This window comes from Gossypium hirsutum, chromosome D12 (genome assembly GCF_007990345.1).
Source record: "Gossypium hirsutum isolate 1008001.06 chromosome D12, Gossypium_hirsutum_v2.1, whole genome shotgun sequence".
NCBI lineage: Eukaryota > Viridiplantae > Streptophyta > Magnoliopsida > Malvales > Malvaceae > Gossypium > Gossypium hirsutum.
In genome coordinates this window covers 49,695,446-49,717,941 of record NC_053448.1, presented here as the reverse complement: position 1 = coordinate 49,717,941, position 22,496 = coordinate 49,695,446, and the positions used below count along the sequence as shown (strand labels likewise).

Genomic DNA, 22,496 nt, shown 5'->3' with positions numbered 1-22,496 from the left:
AATATTACTTAAAATTTTAATAATTCTTTATGTAAAATTTATATAAAAGATACAATAATTGAATATAAAAAATATGTGAGCTTTAGCGGTGTTTTCAACAAAAAATGCCATTACTATGTATTAAAATTTCCCAACTTTTCAATAGAAGAATTTAAATTTTTTAGTGGCGTTTTCAAGAAAAACGCCAGAAAAGGTAGACATTGCCGGCGTTTTGATAAAAAACGCCGCAAACATGTATTGTAATTTTTCAATACAGTGTCGTTTTGATAAATTTCTTAGTGGCGTTTTTTTCTTAAAACGCCGCAAATGTGGAAGGAAATAAAAGGTAAAATCCCGCTCACTCCCAAAAAATGATTTTTGGTTACCCGCTCATTACTCCCTCTTCTTCTCATCTCTGTCGGTCGCCCTAAATCCCCAAATAAGAGTTTGTTTTTCTTAGCTGAAATCCCCCAAATAGAAATCGGACCGAGCAGCTTTGCATCAAGGAAGAAGAAGAGTCGGGAAAGCACAAGCAGTTAAGTTGCCCTCATGGCTTGTGAAGGCGAGTATTTTTGGCATGTAATTCAGCTACAAAATTTTCAGTATTATGGAACCATTTATGTTGGGTTGATTTATTGGGATTAACTCTCGCGCTTCACGGTGGTTGTAGGTAGGCAGGCAGTAAACAGGAAAAATTATTTTCAGTCCCGCGGTTCCCGTCAAAGGTCCTCAAGCTTTAAGCTTTTTTAATCTTTTCCTTCTCTCGCGCAAGAATAAATAAATAAATATATTGCTACAGTATAGTCGTTTTAGATGTTATGTGTAGCAGTGTTCTCTATATATAGATATTTACATTTTGTGATTCCTAGCAGCTCAAGCTAAAGGATAAAGTGTAGTCCTAAAGCTTCTTGGTGTATCCTTGTGTGTTCCTTATTCAGCTAAAGGCTAAACCCTCTTCTTGATTATTTAAGGAGGATTTCTGCTTCTTCCCTAGTTATGATGACATAAAATTCCCAAACAAACTTGAAGGTGATTTATATATCCTCACTTTTGCAGCATCTACTTCGACTGCATTCCATCCAAAGCATGTCTGAAGAATCTTCTAAGCAACTGAAGAAAAGAGGTCAACCAAATCATTTTCCAACCGGCAACCAAAAGACGAACAAGAGAATCACCGATCAAAAAGCTCGACTGGAAAACAGGGTTAGAGCCTTTTGCTTTCAGGTTTCAGCTTTGAATAAATGTATGACTAAAAAATCTTTACTCTCAGGAAATTGTAGTGAAACTTACAGAAGCAGCCCCAATTGTTAAGCAGCTCTTGGAAGCCTTTAGCAGCATCAATGAAGGCAACTTGCTGCAGACAGTTACATATATACGGGTAAGTCATGATGCCTTATAGGTTTCTATATGTTACTGAATTTGCAGCTTGGTAATATTATTTTTGATGAACCATACAATACAACAACATCAAGTTTCAAGTATTGGATTTAGGAAAGTTATCGTTAATAAATCTGAAATAGCAGCTGATGTAGTTTATACAAATGGAGTTCAATTTAATTTATTGAATCATTGAAATTTGCCTTAATCCTTTTACTTAAAATTGAATCATTGAATTTCATTTTTGATCCTATAGTTATCTGGTTGGCCTGCTTGCATTGGCATCCTATATATTTTGAGCTCAATATTCCCATTTTGCAGCACCAGCTAGTCTACTATATATTTGATTATTGACAGCGAATATGATGGGTGGATGGAGATTGATTTTGCCTTATTAGCCTCGACCCTTGCTTCAAGCTCCACTACTGGGGTCTGGCTTCCAAAACTATGATTTCGTCATTCTTGATTCTTGAAGCAATGTTGTTGAAGATTCTTTGCATCCTAAAGACATTTGTTTTAGATTCTTATTTACTGATTCCTTTCTATTTAATGGATGTTTAATTATGTATGCTTGAAAACATATAACTAGTATATCTTTTAACTCTTACCGTGTGTTAGGAAAGAAGATTTGCTGTCTTGGTATCATCACTACTATCTAGCCAAACCAAAGATCATGTTACTCATGGTAACTCCCTAATCTTTTAGTTTAGTTTACAGTTATATATCAATTCAACTAATCATCTTCTTGAAGTATTAGACATTCTAGTAATAATTTGCAATAGTAGGAAATTGGGGCATCTAGTGCTTGTTTTGCTTGGGGGTTGTAAAAAGTTTTGCATCATAAAGTTCTTAAGCATTATACTTTCATGACTGTTTATGATGAAAAAGTTTTCTTCAAAGTATATCATGGTTATGCTTACTTTTAATATATATTTTTCATAATCTAAATTCTTATAAAATCTCAGTCAGGGATTTTTAATGTTCTCATTTCCCTTTTTATTATAGGTGAATGTTGAAATTTATTACTATAATTTCTTTTACTTTTATTGTTAATGAAAAGTAATACATTCAAAATAAAATTTGACCTTTCCATTTGTTATTACAAAAATTTATTTAATAAAAATGAAGCGGAATGGCACTTTTAGCGGCGTTTGTGAAAAAAACGTCGCTAAAAGTCATGATCTATAGCGGCATTTATAAAAAAAGCGCCGCTAAAGGTCTTGATCTATAGCGGCGTTTGTGTAAAAGTGCCGCTAAAGGTCCTGATCTATAGCGGCGTTTGTGGGAAAAGTGTCGCTAAAGGTTCTGATCTATAGCGGCGTTTGTGGGAAAAGCGCCGCTAAAGGTCCTGGTCTTTAGCGGCGTTTGTGGGAAAAGCGCCGCTAAAGTTAGCGACGCTGTCATTAGCGGCGTTTTTGGCGGCGCTTCTCAAAGCGCCGCAAATACTTTCAGCGGCGCTAAAAAGCGCCGCTAAAGGCCTAAAAAAGCGCCACTAAAAGCCTGTTTTCGTGTTACGTAACACGTTAATATCACCATTTCAAATAAATTTTTTTTTCTATTTGAGCAAGTTAATCTATTTTCCCTTTATTTAAATTTAAAATTTCTTTTCTTTTTTTCAAATTTCTTTGTTTTCTTATGCTCTTTATGAGTTATGAAAGGGAGAAGAAAAGGATAACAAAGAAACAAAAGAAAACAAAGTATATGGATTAGCTATAGAATTTAATCTTAAAATTTTTTCTACATATTACATCAACTTGCAGCCATAATATTATGGTAATTAACGATTTAATAACCATAATGTAATAAATCAATAACATAATTTTAAGTTTTTTTAATATTTAAGAATACGTGAGAAAGAGTATGGTATTTTAATACGTGAGAAAGAGTATGGTATTTTTAATATTTAAGAATACGTGAGAAAGAGTATGGTATTTTAAGTTTTTTAATACCTAAAAACATGTGAGAAAGAAGGTAGTATTTTAAGTTTTTTAATACCTAAGAACACGCGAGAAAGAGTGTAGTATGTGAGAAGGAATTATATGAAAATACGATTCCACATCCTCTTATTCTTTTTCAATAGAGAAATGACAAATCAAATTTTTTTCTTGATTTTTAACATTTTAACTCCACCGAAAATAATGGGTATATTATTACATCAAAATTTACATGGTGGATCTTGAATATGTAGAGATGTAAGAAACTATTTGTAGATACTATGATTCGACATATTGAAGGCTTGGGAGGGGACTCTTAGTTCTCTACTGTTCATTTAACTTTTAATAGCATAGAAATTATCGGGGGATTGAAGGTAGGCACAAATCTAAAGCGAGCGTCGACCATTTCAAACCTTAAAAATATTTCACAAAAATCCCCCATTTTCCATCCAATCCTTTCATTTTTCTGAAAATCTTCATCAAAGAACAAGAAAACCAAATTGAAAGAGATGGGAAGTCTATGCAAAGTGGTAGATACGCTGCTATTGGTGGCGTTCCTAGCGGCGTTTCTAATGGCACCTCTAATCTGCGCCCAGACAGTGTTGCAGGAAACCAGCTTCCCGGAGGCGCTAATTCACCTGAAACAATGCTACTCCGATGACTTCCAAGATTATTTGATGGCGGAGAAGCCTCATTTCTTCGTGGCACTGGTTTGGTTGGAGCTTACTTTCCAATGGCCTTTGGCTTTACTTAACATTTATGGGATTTTAGCATCCAAATCTTGGTTTAACACCACTTGCCTTATCTATGGCGCCTCTGTTATCACCTCCGTGGTAAATCTACACACTCATTCACTCCATATATACATTACGCAGCAGTAAGTAAATTGTTAACATGAAAGGGTGTGAAATTCAGAGTGCTGTATTAGGAGAGCTGATAGGATCGCACAAGGCATCAGAAAAATTGTTGCAGTTGTATTGGGTATTCATGGGAGCGGGTGTTGTAGCCATGCTACGGGGGCTGGTTCCACAATCTAGCAAGACTCCAATCATTGGGAAAAGACCAGCGGCTGGTATGGGTAGGAAGAAGAGGGCTTGAACCAGTCGGAGAAATAGAATGCCCCAACCATCCCATATCTCTTATCCAAATTACACTTTTTTTTTTCTCATAATAAATTAGTATAATAAACTAAGATTCAGGTCAGTACTTTCCAACTCATTACTCAATAATACATTCTCGTCTTCTTTGGATTATATTATTTGTCTTTACTATATAGCTAATCAGTGTATAAATAAAAACAGTCTTGGTCAAATTGCTCAGCAGAACATGACAATAGTTAGGAAATAGAACAAAAAGGGGGTCATGTAGCAGGAAAGATTGAATGAAAATTTGGACAAGACTTTTAAGTTGACAAGTTACGTTTTAAAATTAAACATTTGGTTTTTTTTATTTGAATTTAAAATATATCACATCATCTTTTAACCTTATCAATAGGGAGTGTGGTGTACATAGGTAATGATATTGTTAATGTATAAATTTGGGACATTTTAACCATGCTTGTGTTGTGTGTATATATATTTTCTTGAAAATTCAAGAGTTAATAATTATGTAAATTTAAGATGAATATGCAGGGAGCAGAGCTATATTAGGGGAGATAAATTGATGAAGATTTGGTGAAAGGGCTTCAGGTTTCTTAGTCTCAACCATTGCCAAAGGGCCCGCTCTGGCTACCAAAATATTAGAGGGCTTCTTTAATTTTACAATTACATTTTTTTATAAGTGCTATTGTCTGATTGTGAAATATTACATTAGAAAGCTGAATATTTTGAGGGTTTTCGCAGGATAACTATATCTTTAGTTTGGACTACTCTGCTACTAATAATGAAACTTGGACTGGTGCATTTTTTTTTTTAGAAATTACAATAGGTGGCGTGTCGAATTAGGATAGAGTTTAGGTGTATCATCAGTTGTCATGAAGATAGAAAAACGTAAGAAGGAAGTGCTCCTATATTTTAAATAATTACAAATGTTAAAAAATGGTAGGCTTATAAAGATAATATAAATACAATTTTGTCTGCAACAAATAATATTAAACTAAGGTAGTGATCCAAGTTTAATTTATTTAAAGTCGCACACTTGCAAAAAAAAGAAAAGAAAAAGGAAATGCCACCGATGTGGACGCTATCTTAATTAATTTCAATATAACATTATTTTTTATTATTCAGGTAAAAAGATATATTGCTGAAACTTGCATGGCAGCAACATACATGCCAGACTGAATTTTTAATTTGCAAAAATATGTCAACAATGGTGTCACTGCGGACTTTTCCATTCCCAAAAGTTTTTGCCTTCACAATTACGGTTGGGGGAACAACGAGATTTGAAGCATAAAATTTTGGATGTACACCAAGTCAAACAACAAAGTAGACCGTCTAAAATTGAATTTTTTTCATTTAAAGCTTTTATAATTTTTAAAATATTAAATTAATAATAATAAAATTACACTTTGACTCTCTAAAAATAAAATTTTAATTTAATTTTTTAAAAATCATATAGATTATTGAAATGGTGAAATTGTATTTTTACTACAGTAAAAATATACAATTTAATTTCGCCCTAAAAAATTTTCTTGCTCCGCCACTGAAAGGTATTAATATGTTCTTGTTTATGTAAGCCGCCAAAAAAATCTTTTAAAGAATAAATTAGGAATGACAATAGAGTAGGATGAGATAAATGGTGTTAAATCTATCATCGCTTCACCATTCATCTTGCTCCATTATGGATTAATACCTTTGAAAACCATTACCACCTCTATAGATGTTGGATGCATACATTTCCGTTCCATCCCATTTCGCTTTAATTTAATTTTTGCTATTTTCGGTATTTTTATAATTAAGTAAATATTTAAACATAAAATATATGAATTTTTTTATATAACACATTATTACATTTTTATCCTTTTAATAGTTTTATATATACAAGGATGAAATGATAAATTTATATATTGAAGTGAGGCGGGACGGGATAAGCAATTACCATAACTGCTTCATATCCCTTGTCCAAGAAGAAAAAAAATCCACCCCACCCCACCCCACCTTACATCCACTTTAAAAAGAATAACTCCATTCGAAGCAGATCGACTATTTAAGTTTTACCATCCTTAAAATAGATACTATTTATTTAGCAAAAGATGTGCTGTGTGACATCTTTTCAGAATGGTTAATCCTTTTAATAGAATAATTAATTACCTTCATGTAATTATTCATTAGCATGCACTTTTGGCAAGTGGGTTATTCATTCAAGCACTTTACATGGATAGTGATTAGGATCAATTAGCCTAAATTAAAACAAGATCATATATAAACATTTTAATTTGTTCATTTCTTAGTAATGTAGGATTATTCAACATTGAAAATTATCTACAATCACTTACTAGTAATTAATTTACCTTTCATAAAAATAAAGAAAATGAATACAAGATGGTATCTCTTGATTTGAATCATCAATTAGCGAATACACCTTAGAATTTTAATGAAATTGTTGGTATCTGTAGATTGACCACAACGTATATTAAAATTGAAGATGCATCACACATAATTTTATTTATAACTTAATCTGAAGGGTTTTTTTTTCCCTTAGCACTAATATGGCTAAGTGCTTATCTCTTTTTAATAAACATTTATAAAAGAAGCCCTTAATTCTTCTTATTGAAATGGCACTTCTTATGTTTATGTAAGTAGAGTTCCTTTATTGTCTCCATTACTTTAGATAATGCAACGATCAATGAACTCCATTAAGAGCATTCAACTTATCATTTAAAACAATTGACCGCACTAGTTTTTATATCACTTTCTATTTAGAATGAGATTTACTAGTGCTTTATAGACACATGCAACTACTTGTTTTTACCTTTTGAACTTTATAATTAGAGGTTACTAATTAAAATTTAGGTTCCTAATGCTAGTGTAATAAGGGTTTTAATCCCATTCCTTTGTACTACTACTTACCAAATCCCTTGGTAACCCTTTAGTTAAAGGATGTGTTAAATTGCTGAATGATTTGACATAAATAATGGTAATTACCCCACTAGAGACCAATTCTCTAATATAATCATGTCTTATGCTAGCATGTCTAGATTTTCCATTATATATCACTATATGCTTTAGACATAGTGGTTGCACTTTGCAAAGCAAATAAATGGGCGATATTGGTTGTGGCCACAACTTTATATCTAATAACAAAATTTAGACATTATGTTTCTTTGCTTGCTACAACTAAACCTATGAATTTAGATTCCATGGTTGAGTATTTCATATCCAGTCATATAATCCATCAATTCATTTGTATTATTCAATTCAATATCATTTCATCAAAATTATCAAGCAAAACGCAACATTTGCTTAATCAAAATAGATGAACACATATAATTGTATGATCACATTCATTTCCAATCACTATATTGAATCAGTCAATACATTTCCTTTAAAGAACCATTAGCTCGATGAACTATAATAACAGATACGGATACACGAGCAACTACACCACACCAGTAGGCACCGAAGTGCTTTAACAGTAGGCACTGAAGTATAGAACAGTGGGCACCGTAGTGCAAATCCTGTACAATCGCGTAAATAACCTTATTGGCATGCCAATTGTATCCTATCCTATGTTCATCCAGGCTTAATATACATTTCAGAATAATTATTTACAATTCAGTCCTTTATCATCTTTGTACGAATTTACATACAACTCCAAAGTATATTAAATAAATATGAAATATTCAATTCTAGCACAAACATCACATTTAGGTATAAAAGTATATCCTAGGAACTTACCAGATATAAACAATAATAACAAAAGTGTTAATGACTAGTTTGTAATTTTCTCTTTTCCTCGATTATCTATCGGTCGGTTCAATTCTTGATTTATACAGTAATTCATTTCAAATTATTAGTGCCAATTACCTTAAATCATATTATTCAATGCATATGTCAACTTAATTTTAGTTTTCACAAATTTCCCTAAAGTTTCACATTTTATACAATTTAGTCCCAAAAATCGAAACTATCATATCTTTCACATTTAAGCTTCGTTTTCAATTACATCCTGCTATAACCCTCTAGAAACAATAATTATAGGAATTTCATATCAAATTTGACATATTTACATTTTAGTTCCTATTTTCAAAACAAACAAAATTCTCTTTACAAATTAGTCCTATTTCACATTTAAGCTTTCAAACAAACCATTTAACACCAAAAGCTTCAAAAATCATAAATGGAAACATTTCAAAACGTTAACAGTTTTATGAAATAGTCCTTGGGCTAGCTAGATTAAGCTCCCGGGATTTCAAAAGCATAAAATTTATGAAAAACATACTTCAAATACACTTACATGCAACGTTTGAAGGCTTGGAAGTGCTAAAAAAATGGCTTCCTATTCTATTTTTCTTATTTTTGAACGGTGAGAGGAAAGAATGGTTGAAGATGACCATTGTTTTATGTTTTTAATATATTTTACTTAATTTTTAACATAAATATTAACATATGTTTTATTTAAAATTCAAGCACTAACCATCCAAAATTAACAAGAAGGGTCTATTTGCCTCTTATATCTTTGTACAATTAATAATTAAGCTTTTAAATAATAAAAAGTTTATAGCGATTAACTTTTACAATTTTTACGATTTAGTCCTTATACCTTAATTAACCACTCAATTAACGAAATTACAGGACTGAAGTTCAACATAACCTTATAATAGACTCGTATATATTAATAAATAATATTTACTGACTCGACCATCATAAAACGGGATTCCAAAATTGTCGTTTCGGGTACCACTGAAAAATGGGCTACTACAAAGGTTGACACTCGAACCAAGAATAAGTACATCATGAGTGTGATTTTCAAGCTCAATCTGTAAATGAGTAAAAAAAATTCTATTTAGTATATGATTTCGAAGAATGTAATGTGTTCTTCCTATATCCATTCTAAGAGGGTGGCAATTTGGATTAAATTACATCAAATTGAAATGAATCAAGAATATTGATTTCTAGTCCACTTAATTTTGAAACTAGAATTTGTGACTCATGCACTTGATCCACAATATTTTAAATATTTTAAAATATTTTATGGTAAATTCAAAATATTTTAAAGCTAAAACTTATCTGTGCCTTCCTTCTTATTTTTGTATGGGTTCTAGAGTGCCATCTAGATTTATTTTGGTCAAGTCATGTCTATGGAGGTCATAAAGACAATTTATTTTGGAGTTCATTATGAAGCCACGAAAAATGCACTTATATTCTTGGTATTTCTTTCTTTCTTTGATAACAGCTTTATAGTCTTTAGGTGTTGCTCCCACTAAAGGACGTAAAAGATCTTCAATTCAATCTCCATGGATGTAGGATGTTGAGGACCAAATGGATCGTTTTCGATTTCAAGAACAATTATAAATAAAAATTCTAACTTAATGGAATATAGAGAAATAGATTCTAAATTGCATTCAATAGGATTTGAACCTATACCAAATGTTTAGAAGACCTTTGTCCTATCCATTAAAAAATGGATGCTTTTCATTGCGATTTTTTGACATTTTAACTTTTTTTTCTCTTGTTCGGTTTCTTTTCTCTTGGTTGGAAAAACTAAATAACATGTGAAAAATTGTATTGTTAGGAATTACTTATTTATTACTTTAATTCAATTATGCTAATGCATCGTTAAATTGAATTAATAAATATTCAAATAGATAGAACAGATAGAATTCGAATATCGAGCGGGTAGCGGGAATCAAACCTGCATCGTCAGCTTGGAAGGCTAGGGGTTATAATTGATGTTGATTCATTATTTTTATCATCTCTAATTCAAAACCGAACATGAAATTTTGGTTTCATTCGACTCCTTTATGGAAGATGGATAAAAAAAAGAACTAAATAAAATAGAATGTAAATAAGATAAAGATAAGGCAGGAATGAAATGAAATAAGAATTCGGCCATAACATCTATGTTAGCTTTTTTGTCTGAATGCTTTCAAAACAATTCACTTTCTAGATGATCCTTGCACTAAGCACTGCTCAAGTTTTAGAACTTGCCTTATTTGTTGGCATATTTGATTAAAATATTTTGGTTATTTACTTACATCTTTCTGTAAATTTTGTACAGCCAATCTCGTGATTATAATTAGAAAAAGAATTGGATAAAGTAAAATTACTGTTAAAGAATTTTAATGTGATTTACTTAGCAAATCCGTATTTCTACCAACCACTTTCAAAATTTCTAATACAATATAAGGTGTATCATCTTTTCCATCTAAGTTTACAACGTTTTTTTTGTTAGCATCCACTTCATCAATCTTCTTGTTCCTACTCATGGCGAGACTCATTCTAAAACTCTTGTGTTTACTATCCACTCCATCGGCAGGTTTTTCCAACTTTTTTTTAAAGCACATCTAAATTTTAATTGATATTTCTAATATTTTTACAAGTGGTAACAATTTTTGTTATAAAGAAAAAATGTAAATTGTACAAGCCTAAATCTTCCCGGGCCCGTACACGCAAAATAAACCAATCAAAAATGAAACACAGTCCAATAACAGTCCATTTACAAATTCCAATTAGCCCAATAACCAAAAAACCCTAGTCGCCCAATATAGCCCAAAAACTAAACATTTCCAGCAGTAAAAAAGAAGGGAAAACCCTAGCTGCCGCCGCCTTCCCCGCATGCGTCGCTCCGTATGCCAGCTGGCTAACGGCCTTGTACCTGCAAAACAAACACCAAACAGAAAAAGAGAAGAGCATTGTATTTTTCTCTTTTTCTTTCGGCTATAAAAAGCCACAAAAAGAATGATATTTTTGACTTACGAATGAATGAAAACAGAGTAAAAAAATCAATAAACAGATTTTCAAAGGTAGTTTTTTATTTTTATTTTTTCTATTATTATTTTTTGTACCTTTTTTAGAAGAAAAAATAGAAAATAAAAAAAAGATCGAAACGTACCTTGTTTGCGAGGGAGGTGCCGATTCCGATGAAAATTGATGTTTCATTGGTCTGGGAATTGAAAAATCCAAAAAATGGTGACTTTCAGTTTTTCGGCCACCGCGGTGGTTTAGCGGCGGAACCTTAGCCGGATTCTGGAAATTTTAAGGGGAGAGGAGAGTTTTTTTTTTCCTTTTTTTTTGAGGTGAAAGAGTAAAAATGAATTTAAAGTTTTTTTTATTTATATAGACATGTAAAATGGTGCCTTTTTGGGCCATAGCTCTAGGTGCCAAAACGACGTCGTTTTGGCTTTAACCCACGCAGTGACCCAACCCGAGGGGAGGATCAGCGTGTTTTTGATTAATGGGCAATTTGCACATTTTGCCCTTCTGCATTTTTGGTCTGTTTCAAATTGGTCATTTTTGCACTTTTTCCTTTAATTTTAAATTAGACCTCAAACTTTTTTCACTTTGCAATTTAGTCCCTGGCGCGCTAATCCTCTGAGGAAGTGACGCGTGTCCAAGAATCGGGCTTATTTCCCATTTGGTCCTCCTTTTTCAAGCGCATTTCATTTTAGTCCTATTTCGATTTTACCTTTAAATTATTTATGAATTTTGCCTCAAATTTTATTTTGATTTCAATATAGTTGTTTAATTTTTATTTTTATTTTATTGTTTGTCTATTAATCTGTTTATTATTCTTTATTTTTTTAAAATTTAAATTTATTTTTATTTTCATTCTTTTTCTTTGTTCTTTTTTATTTGTTATATATCTATTACTTTTATTTTTTATGATAACAGTAATATTATTATTATTACCATAACTCTAATTCTGCCATTTTTTTTCTTAAAATATTTCATAAATTGTTTTCATCAAGTATTTATTTGTGTATATTCATAAATATTTCTTAAAATATTTTATTAGCATTAAAATGATGTTGTTATGTAATCATTGTTGTTATATATGCTATGAGTTGTTATTAATACATTCGTATTGTAGATATTTGTCAATTTAATATTTTATTCGTATATTATTTTAAATATCGTATCAATTTCGACCCAAATGTATTTTTTTTGAAATAAATAAATAATACTTCGTATTTTGGGATTCGAAAAAATCGTACCCTAACTTACGGGGTCTCGATTTTTTCGATAGTTCCAAATATACGAACCCCTTTTTTAAAAAAAACCCATTTTTAAAAATTGTCTTGGGAATCAGAAAAGGATCGTGTTCCAACTTACGAGATATGATTTCTTCTCCGAAACTCAGATGATCAAAATTTCTAAAAAAATATAAATTTTTTATTTTTATTCTCGTTTCAGGATTTAAGATATTGTGTCCTAACTCACGGGATATAATTCTTTTTCTTGGTTAACGTGAAATACACCCTTCTTTAATTTTAATTTTAACCAAATGATCATATTTTTTAAATTTCTTTTTGAATTTTCAATTTTCGACATTAAGACATTAATTAATTAATTAGGTACTAATTTTGGGCATGACGAGGGTGCTAATCTTTCCTCGCATGTAACTGACTCCTGAACCCGTTTTTCTTGAATTCCGTAGACCAAAATTATTGTTTTAGTAAAATTAAAACGTTTTGTTAAAACGATTGAATTATAATGTGATCCGATCACACTTAAAAAAAATATATCGGTGGCGACTCATTTTTTCTTCATTTTCAAAATAAAAGTCGATACTCACTTTTTGTTTTAAAAAATGGTTTCGACATAAATAGTGAAAAACACCTACATTATTTACTTTTTCTATAATAAAATAGAAATTTAAAAACTAACAACCTTTATACCTGAATTACTTTGTAAGATGAGCAACATGTTTGATATGACAAGACAAGAATAATGAGCTTCTCCTTCAAATTGGAACAAATGAAAATATCTAAATTTGTCCAGTTTTTTATTCTCCATTTTGGATTGTGAATAAAATAAACTGCTTTCAAGTGTGATATGATCAATGGACAATATTGTGAATTTTCACCATCAACGATTTGAATATTATTTAGTAAAAAAACAAGCTTATTATTTAATATTAATTTCGTCATTATACACAAATATCCAATATTATTTTCGCTGCAAAGGCCAAGAAACCAAAATTGACTGATTTTCCTACAAAACGCAATATTTATGTCGTATTTTAATTGCAAAGGCGCCGGCGAATAAGGAAAAAAGAAAGAAATTTGCCCAAGTTTCAAGACTAGTAATATTTTATTCTTTTAGTCAAACATGGCTGCCCTTTCTTCAGTATTCACCTACCACCCCATCAAACGATCGAATATATATACATGGAATCAATTCTTAAGTTCGCAGTAGAAAAAGTGGACCACCATAGCTGAAAAAGAAAAAGAAGGGATGGGAGTTTTAGGCAAAGTGGTGGATGGGATTCTATTGCTAACATTCGTGTCCATGTCGGTGGTGCCAGCGTGCTTGGACGCCCAGGTACTTTTGCCTAAAGCGCTTTTCCCCGATGTGCTGGGTCGTGTATATTCATGGTATACGACCACATACCAAGATTATTTGCTGTTGGATGAGCCTCATTTTTTCATGGCACTTATGAAATTGGAGCTTGTTTTAGTATTGCCGCTTGCTATACTTAACACTTATGGCTTGTTGACCTCCAAGCCCTGGTTCAACACCACCTGCCTCATCTTCGGTTCTGCTCTTGTTACCTCCACGGTAAATTAAATCTTTACTTTTCTTCCTTTCATTAAATATTACTACTTTTTTTTTTGGTGAATTATAAGAAGAGGAAAAACTCTAATACGACTTGAACTCAGGTCACACTTAGAACAATAAACACCTTAACTATAAGGCCAATACACGAATTCAAATATTACTACTTTTCATCTCTAGTCTTCAACTACTCTTCTAACACCTCTGCTCTCGAATCGAATGGGTTTCAATCTATCCCGATTCTATATGTTTTCTTTTTAAAAAAATTAAATTTCGAGATAAGACAAATCAATTTTTCAATTAAAAATTTTAAGGTGGGGTTTAGGTTTATCCCGTTATGTTTACAAATATACTCATATTTTTATTTTCTTTTATAAAATTATTAATTTTATAAGAAATTATAACATATATTTTAATTTTATATTCTTTTATTAATATTTAATATTACAAAAAATAAATCAATATTTAAAATTTTGAGATTAATCGTGGCAGGGTATGGAAACTATTTCAAGGTCCAGGTTTAATAAAATGGGATAATATATATGGAGGTATTTGAACTTGATAATTTGTACCAATTTAGAACTTAAAATTTTTTTTGGACACTGGTATCTAAACTTGAAAATCATAAGTTAATTTAGTGTTGTTTTAGGTACCTGACTAACATATTTTAAAAAGCTGATGTGGTTTTGGCGACCAATAGCATGATGACATGTGGCAATTTTAAAATAAAATTTATTTATTTTTTGCCAAATGTCAACATGTGAGGTTGCCATGTGTATCATGCTATTGGCTGTCAGTGTCACATCTGAGTACTTTAACAGTGCTAATCAGGTACCTAAAAAATTACCAAGTTGGCTTATAGTTTTCAAGTTCATGTTCCGATTAAATAAAAAAAAGTATCAAATAGATATAAATTGTCAAGTTCATGTACCTTTGTATATATTAACCCTAATAAAATCAGCTCTTAGATGAAGTCAAAGTAAGAGAAAAAATTTTTAGTAGGAGTGAGCAAAGAATTGCTTTGTAGTCATTTCTACTCCAAACTGTCCATAACCAACCGGTTTGAATTATTATTTTATTAATAAAATATCAACTTTATAAATATCAATAAAAAATAATTTATTTTATATTTAGATTCAACAAATAGAATTATGGGGTTGACAAGTATTTTATAAGGATATAGTAAATTATTAAAAAAAAGCCGGATGATAGTTTTTTAAAACCGCTTGTGAAATAAAAATATATTGTGACCATGCCAAATACTAACCTTATTTTTAATAGTAAAACTGTTTTTTAAAGAAAAAACCTTCATAAAAAATGGGGTTTTGGTCTTCTCTGACGACAGGCTTACACGAAAATTTAGATGTAAATGTTAATTTTAATGATTGTATATGTATGTGTAAACATTGGTTTGCAGCTAATTGATGTTATATATATTGTTAAAGAGGAGAGGAATGTTGAGTGTTCGAACCGATGAGTTAGTCTTAACTAAGATTTGATTTCAAGTCAATTCTTCGATGATATATAGTTTTGAATATGTCGTCGTTTACCATATATAAAATGCAATTAACTTTTACAAACACTTCAATTCTAACACTTAGTTAAACTCTATGGTAAATTTCAGACAGCTATGGTGGGAGACATGCTGGGATCCGACAAACCATCAGCAGGTAAACTGGCGTCGATGTACTCGCCTTTTATAGGATTTGGGTTCCTAGCCATACTGCGAGGGCTGCTTTCGGAATCCCCCAACGCTTCCAAAACCATGGCCAACGGACCAACGTCGGCTTTGAAAAAGAAAGCCTGAAGTTGACACATGAATTATAAAACATCATCTTCTTCCTTGAAATGCGATATCCATGTTACAACAATAAGGATCAAAATTCAAAGTACAAAAAATTACAAATACTACTAGCAATCTAATAGTACTTGTAGTTGTTTCTTTGTCATGTTTAGAAAGTTTTTATTTTAAAAGGTGTGATTATGAGTAATAATTTTAATGCATTGCCTTTTTTTCCCTTCTAACTTATAATTATAAACCATTTCTTTCTATAGAGTAAAGTTCATTAATAAAAAAGAAAACAAGACAAAAAATAAACCAACATAGAGAATGAAGATTTAAGTCTCAATTCCTGAATACTGATACAATGTTGATCTAAAGATAGAGAAAACAAAGAGAATTGAAGAAGATAACACTAGAGAAAAGACCATTCAATATTCAGCAAAACCGATGCTCCCTTGCCTTGGGTGTTAAAAGGTCAAAATAATAATAATAATAATAAAAGTTGCACCGAGTTTGAAATTCGGTTAGGGTGGTCACCTAGACCAAATCAAGTTATAACGCAGCATTTCAAACATATTACAATACTCGTCGTGACATGTAACATGTGATATGAAGAATATGTAATATAACTGTTACGTGGTTGAAATACAAAAGTGACATGTGACTGGAATATGATGATAACTTATGCTTGAATTTAAGATTAAGAAGTTAATGAATAAGAGATATGAATAGTATGTGAAAGGCCATGCACTATGCTAGTTAATAGCCCTGGGGCCATATGATACTATGAAAACGAACTAGATTATTCGATATGTGAAATTGAGATGCAAAACACGCTGAGGGTACTCTGATATGTTAATTAATGAAACATGAGCCGTGTAACAACCTATTTTTCAGTGGTGTCGAAAACAATGGTTTTGGGACCACAATTCCGACGTGTGAATTATTAAATATTATTTATTTAGTATTTATGAAGTTATATAAGTTTCGTATTATGGTCCGGTAATTTTATCGTTTGAATAGTTAATTAAGAAAAAAGACTAAATTGTAAAAACTACAAAAGATGAAATTGAGCTAAGGCATGATTGTACTACGTTGTTATACATTAATTGGAATGGTTAATTAAGTTAAGTTATGTTTTAGATCAAGAAATTCAACAAACGGAGGACGTACAAGGAAAATGAAAAATTGTCAACTAATCCCTGTTAGCTAAACCACTACGATTTTGTTAGGTAAGTTCATACAGTATAATTTAATTGTTTATGCTAATGTGTCATATTAAAATTATTAATACTAATTGTTGGTATCGAAATTGTGTTATAACGTGAGATAAATACTAATGAAATTTGTAATAGCTCGTTTTTAGTGAAATCGAAACAGTGGTTTCGGGACCACAAATCCGAGTCAAAAAGAAAAATTATTTTAATATTATTGCATGGTCTGGATTATGATAGAAATAACGTATGAAAATTTTGTTGCGAAAATTTTACCGATTACATGTTTAATTATAAAAAAAACCAAATTGCATAAAATGTAAAAGTTGAGTTCTAGTAGCTAAAAGGATTAAATAGCTATAGAATTCAAAATTTGAGGTCCTTATAGGGAAATTAGACCATTAAATGGAGTTTGTAGATATTTATGATGATTCATCCATGGAAAATTAGAAAAAAAAAATGACTAAATTGGAAATTGATTTAATTAAAGATGGAAATAAGCTAATATCATCTTATTTTCATCATCTTCCCCCAAAAAAATACATGGAAACCCTAGCTAAGAGAAAGTGAGTTCAAGCAAGTTGTTTTGGCTCAATTAGGTATGAATTCTTATCTCGTTTTTAGTAATTTTTATATTCTCGAGATCGTAATAACCTAATCTATCTATTTTGGGGATCAATTTGCAAAGTTATCAAAGTATAAAATTTTTCCATGGATGAGTATGCTGAAATTTTGAAATTCATGGTAGAAAATGAAAGGTTATTGATAGATAAACTGTAATAGCCCGATTTTAGGCTTAGTCGGAACAGTGGTTTCGGGACCACAAATCCGACGAAAAAAAAAATGTAATGGCTTGAATTTTCAGAGGTGTCGGAACGGTGATTCGAGATCACTAAATTCGACAAATGGGTAGAAAATATTATTAGTTTAGCAAGTATAAGTTAAATATGAAGTTAGGAAAATTTTTGAAATAGTGAATAGTGCACTAGAAATAAATATTAAAATAATTAGAATCGAAATGAGGTATCAAGACCTCGGGGATTTTAAACTGAGCCATAAATATTTTTATAAATATTTATGGAGTGTTAAAAAGTTAGTATTAAAGTTTCGTTAAGAAATTTTAAAGTTCCGATAATTAATTGAACAAAAAGGACTAAATTGTAACAAATGCAAAATTTTGGGAAATGATTAAATAGCTTAAATGATAAAAGGAAGAGGGCTTAAAAGAAAATAGACCCAAGGTCTATTTGGGCTGGACGGCAGAGGCATGAAATCAGCAAGAAAGTAAGGAGAATTAAGGGCAAAATTGGAAAATTGCAAAATTTGCTTAATAAAGTTAGGACCCAAGTGGAATTATCTAGATTTCTCTTCATTTTTCTGAATTCTCATCAGCTAAAACACCATGGAAGGGCTTCTTCAAGCTGGTTCTTCATATTTTTATTACAAGTAAGTTCAATTCTTGACTATTTCTTGAAATTTTTGTATTTTTATGACTTTTACAACTAGGCCCACTTGTTAAATTCATTAGTTTTTGATTTTATGAAAGAAGTTGAAAGTTGATATGAATATGTGCTGGAAGTATATGATGATTTAGCATGAAATTAGAGCTTTAAATTGTTCATATGCTGATTTTATTGAAAGAATTGAATAGAAAGTGAATGTTTGGGACCTAATAGTAAAAGAGTTTGAAGATAGAGTTATATGTGGCAATTCTGAATTTCAATAGTTGTGTAACAACTTATAATGTCTAGTAAAGTACTAATTGAGAAAATTAGATTAATTGAGGGGTTAATTGAGAAAGGACCGAATTGTATAAACTGTGAAATTTGGGGCAAAATGGAAATCAACATTTTGCACTAAAGCAGTTTTGGACAGCAGCAGTAGTGTAACTTTGAAAAATCACCAAAAATTGTAGAGATTGAATTAGAGGATGAATAAAATATGAAATTAAAGCTTATTGAGTCTAGTTTCTTATAAAAGAAATGATGTGAGGAATGAAATTGTAAATCATGAGATATAATAGATTTTGTGAGACAAGGTCAGAATGAATTCGGGTTCCCCTGTTCTGACTTTGGAAAATCATTAAAAATTGTACAGAAATGATTATGAGTTATAGTTTATATGGTTAGAATCCTTAATGAGTCTATTTTTAGAAGAAACAAGCTAAAACATCATCCAAATTCTGTACAATGAGATAATTAATTTTTAGTGAAGAGTGGTCGGAACTGTCAGACAGCGAAACAGGGGAAACTTTAAAGAATAAACTGTACTATTTGGCTGAACCAAAAATTATGAAAATTTTATGGTATGAATATATGTGAGTCTAGTTTCAGGGAAAATTAACGGATCTTAATTTGGATCTCTGTAGCTCCGGATAAAAATAATTTAGTGACTCTGACTCGGATAAACAGCTTTGAATATACATGTTAGTGAATATTGAAATTATGGTTAATGTTGTTTAAGTGTGTTATACACATTAAGGATGTGGAATGGAGAGGAGGAGGAGGAAAATTGGGAAATATATGAATGATTCGTGTATAAATGGTCATATGTTTGATTATAACTCATAAACGATGAAATATGAATTATGCTTATTTTTGTGCATTATTGGTCATGGTTTAAGCTCATGTGTGAAAATAAGGTTTCATAGTATGTGTGTATGGTATATTCAGTATATGATTTGGCATGAAATAATACCATGAATGGTTTATGAATTAACACATGTTGGTAAGCCTGATATATGAATAAATGATCAAATTGAGCGGAACGCCGGATTTGAGTACTTCTGATCAAGTGATAAAGTGATAAGTGGTAGCTTTAGCTACACTTATCTGATCAAGTGACAAGTGGAAAGTGATAAGTAATAGCTTCGGCTATACTTATCTGATCAAGTGATAAAGTGATAAGTTATAGCTTCGGCTATACTTATCTGATCAAGTGACAAAGTGATAAGTGATAGCTTCGGCTACACTTATCTGATCAAGTGACAAGTGAAAAGTGATAAGTGATAGCTTCGGCTATACTTATCTGATCAAGAGACAAAGTGATAAGTGATAGCTTTAGCTACACTTATCTGATCAAGAAACAAAGTGATAAGTGGCTACACTTATCTGATCAAGGGACAAGTGATAAGTGATCATACGTAAGACCATAGTTATACTATGGCAAAGTGAAAGTGAAGTACTCAATTTTCCGTGACCGTTCCCTAATTTGATTAAGGATGGTAAGTGACAAATGGGCCCAAAAGAATTAAAGTAAATGGATAAGTGGTAGTGTATTTATATCAGGACGATGTTGTTATTCAACCTAAAGTGATATTTTCATTGCTAAATTGAGAATTTCATAAATGTGTTATTGAATGGTATAATCAATAAACATTGAGTTAAATGGTAAATACGTATTAGTTTTGAATTTGATGTCATTGAATTGTACGTGAATTAAATGGAAATTTCTAGTGATATGATTTAAATTATGAGCATGAGAAATTGTGAATTGAATGAAATGGAAATGAAGCATTAAATTGCATGAGTATGTATCGGGTCTCGCAGGCCCTAATTATTATGATTATAATATTTTGAGGATATATTGTGAAAAGTTATAGAAACATGTTAATTATTTTTGAAAGTTTTAATTTTGATGAAATTTTATAACTCGGTTAAATACGTTTACAAGTGTATGTGTTTTGGTAATGCCTCGTACCCTATTCCGGTGTTGGATACGGGTAAGGGGTGTTACATTTAGTGGTATCAGAGCTACGGTTTAGTCGGTTCTCGGACCAAACGTAGCATATGTGAGCCTAGCTATACATGCCACGTTATTACTCTTGATGATGTGATATCTCCGGGCTCTAACGAAATTGCTTTGTTAAGACAGAGATGATTTTCAATCGAGCTATTTTCGATAATGCTAAAAATGATATTGAGATAAATGAAAAATGCTCACGTTATGTTGGAATTTGGAAAGGTAAGTATAAAAATTTGTGATATGGATGTGTTCATGTATGAAAAGAGATGACTATAAGTTAAAAAAAAGTTTATGTTGTGATAAGCTCATCCAAGTATGTTGGTGATTATATAATGCTATGTGCTCAACATATTTGATTAAGTGAATATGATAAGCAAATTTACTTAAATAGATGGAACGTGTGTATGTACATCTGCTTGAATAAGTGAAATTAGTATGTTCATATGATAGAATCTTATGTTTAATTGTTAAATTAAAGATAATAAGATATTTTGTTTTATGTCTAAACCATGAATATTATAATAGTATGAAAAATTGAATTGGAAGTCAAATTGAGTAGAACGCAGGAATGAGTACTTTCGTTCAGTGATATGTGATGAATTGACGGAAAAGACCATGGTTTGACCATGGCAACATGTGAACATGTGATTATGTGATTCCGTGTAAGACCATAGCTGGGCTATGGCATCGGTAAGTGATATGTGATTCCGTGTAAGACCATAGCTGGGCTATGGCATCGGTAAGTGATATGTGACTCCGTGTAAGACCATAGCTGGGCTATGGCATCGGTATGTGATTTGTGATTACGTGTAAGACCATAGTTGGACTATGGCATCGAGAAAACGAAGTACTCAATTCCGTAAGACGTTCTCTAATTTGGCAAATGTCGGTAAGTAAAATAGAAGCCAAGTATTGGAATTTAATTAGATATTAACATTGAGCTTGAGTAAGTAAATTCGTTGTGTGAAATTGTGAGTGACAGAAAACATTTGTAATAAATAGATGTGTTAATTTGCTTGGAATGAATTACGTGGTTTTGATGGTATTACATTGATGATGAATACAAAATCATATATATATATATATGTATCTATGAGAGCAAGTTGAAAGATTTATGACTTCACCAACACCCCCTTATCAGTATTGTTCTATGACGAAAATTATCTTGATGAGACAGATATGTTTTTCAACTGAGTTAATTCTAATAGTATAGAAATAAATACTAAAATGTTTGAGTGAAAATGTATTAATTATGAGTTGAAACTCATAAAAGTATGGATCAAAGAATAAAACATTTTTTTTTATTGATGAATGTTATAATTATACAAGCATATGAGTTATGATATTTGGATTATGATGCTATATAGAAATTTTGATTGTGAATTAGTGATTTGAGTTAGAATTTTGTGTTGAGAACAAAAGTGATTAAAAGCAAATGTTTATTAAATGCTTTGAGAATGTGAACTTAGTAATGAATTGGCTATTTGTGATGGTATGTGTTATGCGCATTTATGTGTAAGATAAATTTGAGGCTTTACTACACTCACCCCCATATTAGTTAAATGTTACAATGAAATTTGTGAGATTCTGGTTGAATAAGCTTACGAGTGTAGTGTTACAGAAGTTCGTGTACGGAAGAATAATAATGTGGTCGGAAAAGTGAATGAATTAGAAAATGAGGACAATATAAAAAGAGAGAAATATTTGATAGTTCTGAAAACTACTCAGATTATCAAAATGGATATCATTCTATATGGATTGTAATTTTTCGATACTTTGTGTAGCTTCAGATGCTAAAATATCGCTA

General features: G+C 31.1%; 3 protein-coding genes across 7 annotated transcripts; all 3 read left to right on the top strand.

Moving 5' to 3' along the window:
- The first annotated feature begins 644 nt into the window (after window positions 1-644).
- LOC121224182 (uncharacterized) lies at window positions 645-2,164 on the top strand. Of its 4 annotated transcripts, none has more exons than XR_005921758.1 (4): window positions 645-704; window positions 1,036-1,182; window positions 1,250-1,357; window positions 1,980-2,163. XR_005921758.1 is itself a non-coding variant. In XM_041106957.1 (4 exons), exons 2-4 carry the CDS (start codon window positions 1,066-1,068, stop codon window positions 2,059-2,061), a joined length of 312 nt encoding a protein of 103 aa, XP_040962891.1. In that variant the 5' UTR covers window positions 645-704; window positions 1,036-1,065; the 3' UTR covers window positions 2,062-2,162. The 4 variants fall into 4 exon arrangements, 3 of the variants coding, with proteins under 3 accessions (XP_040962891.1, XP_040962893.1, XP_040962892.1); XM_041106957.1 differs by having other exon boundaries at window positions 1,975-2,162; XM_041106959.1 differs by lacking the exon at window positions 1,980-2,163 and adding an exon at window positions 1,678-1,961.
- A 1,214-nt stretch (window positions 2,165-3,378) lies between these two features.
- On the top strand, window positions 3,379-5,366 carry LOC107946335 (uncharacterized). Of its 2 annotated transcripts, XR_005921757.1 has the most exons (3): window positions 3,439-4,123; window positions 4,206-4,489; window positions 4,922-5,168. XR_005921757.1 is itself a non-coding variant. In XM_016880601.2 (2 exons), exons 1-2 carry the CDS (start codon window positions 3,800-3,802, stop codon window positions 4,386-4,388), a joined length of 507 nt encoding a protein of 168 aa, XP_016736090.1. In that variant the 5' UTR covers window positions 3,379-3,799; the 3' UTR covers window positions 4,389-5,366. The 2 variants fall into 2 exon arrangements, 1 of the variants encoding a protein (XP_016736090.1); XM_016880601.2 differs by having other exon boundaries at window positions 3,379-4,123; window positions 4,206-5,366.
- Window positions 5,367-13,373: 8,007 nt separating this feature from the next.
- On the top strand, window positions 13,374-15,973 carry LOC107946332 (sigma intracellular receptor 2). The gene is made up of 2 exons (XM_016880599.2): window positions 13,374-13,951; window positions 15,573-15,973. The coding sequence occupies exons 1-2, from the start codon at window positions 13,628-13,630 to the stop codon at window positions 15,753-15,755; spliced, it is 507 nt and encodes a 168-aa protein (XP_016736088.1). The 5' UTR covers window positions 13,374-13,627; the 3' UTR covers window positions 15,756-15,973.
- Window positions 15,974-22,496: the final 6,523 nt, after the last annotated feature.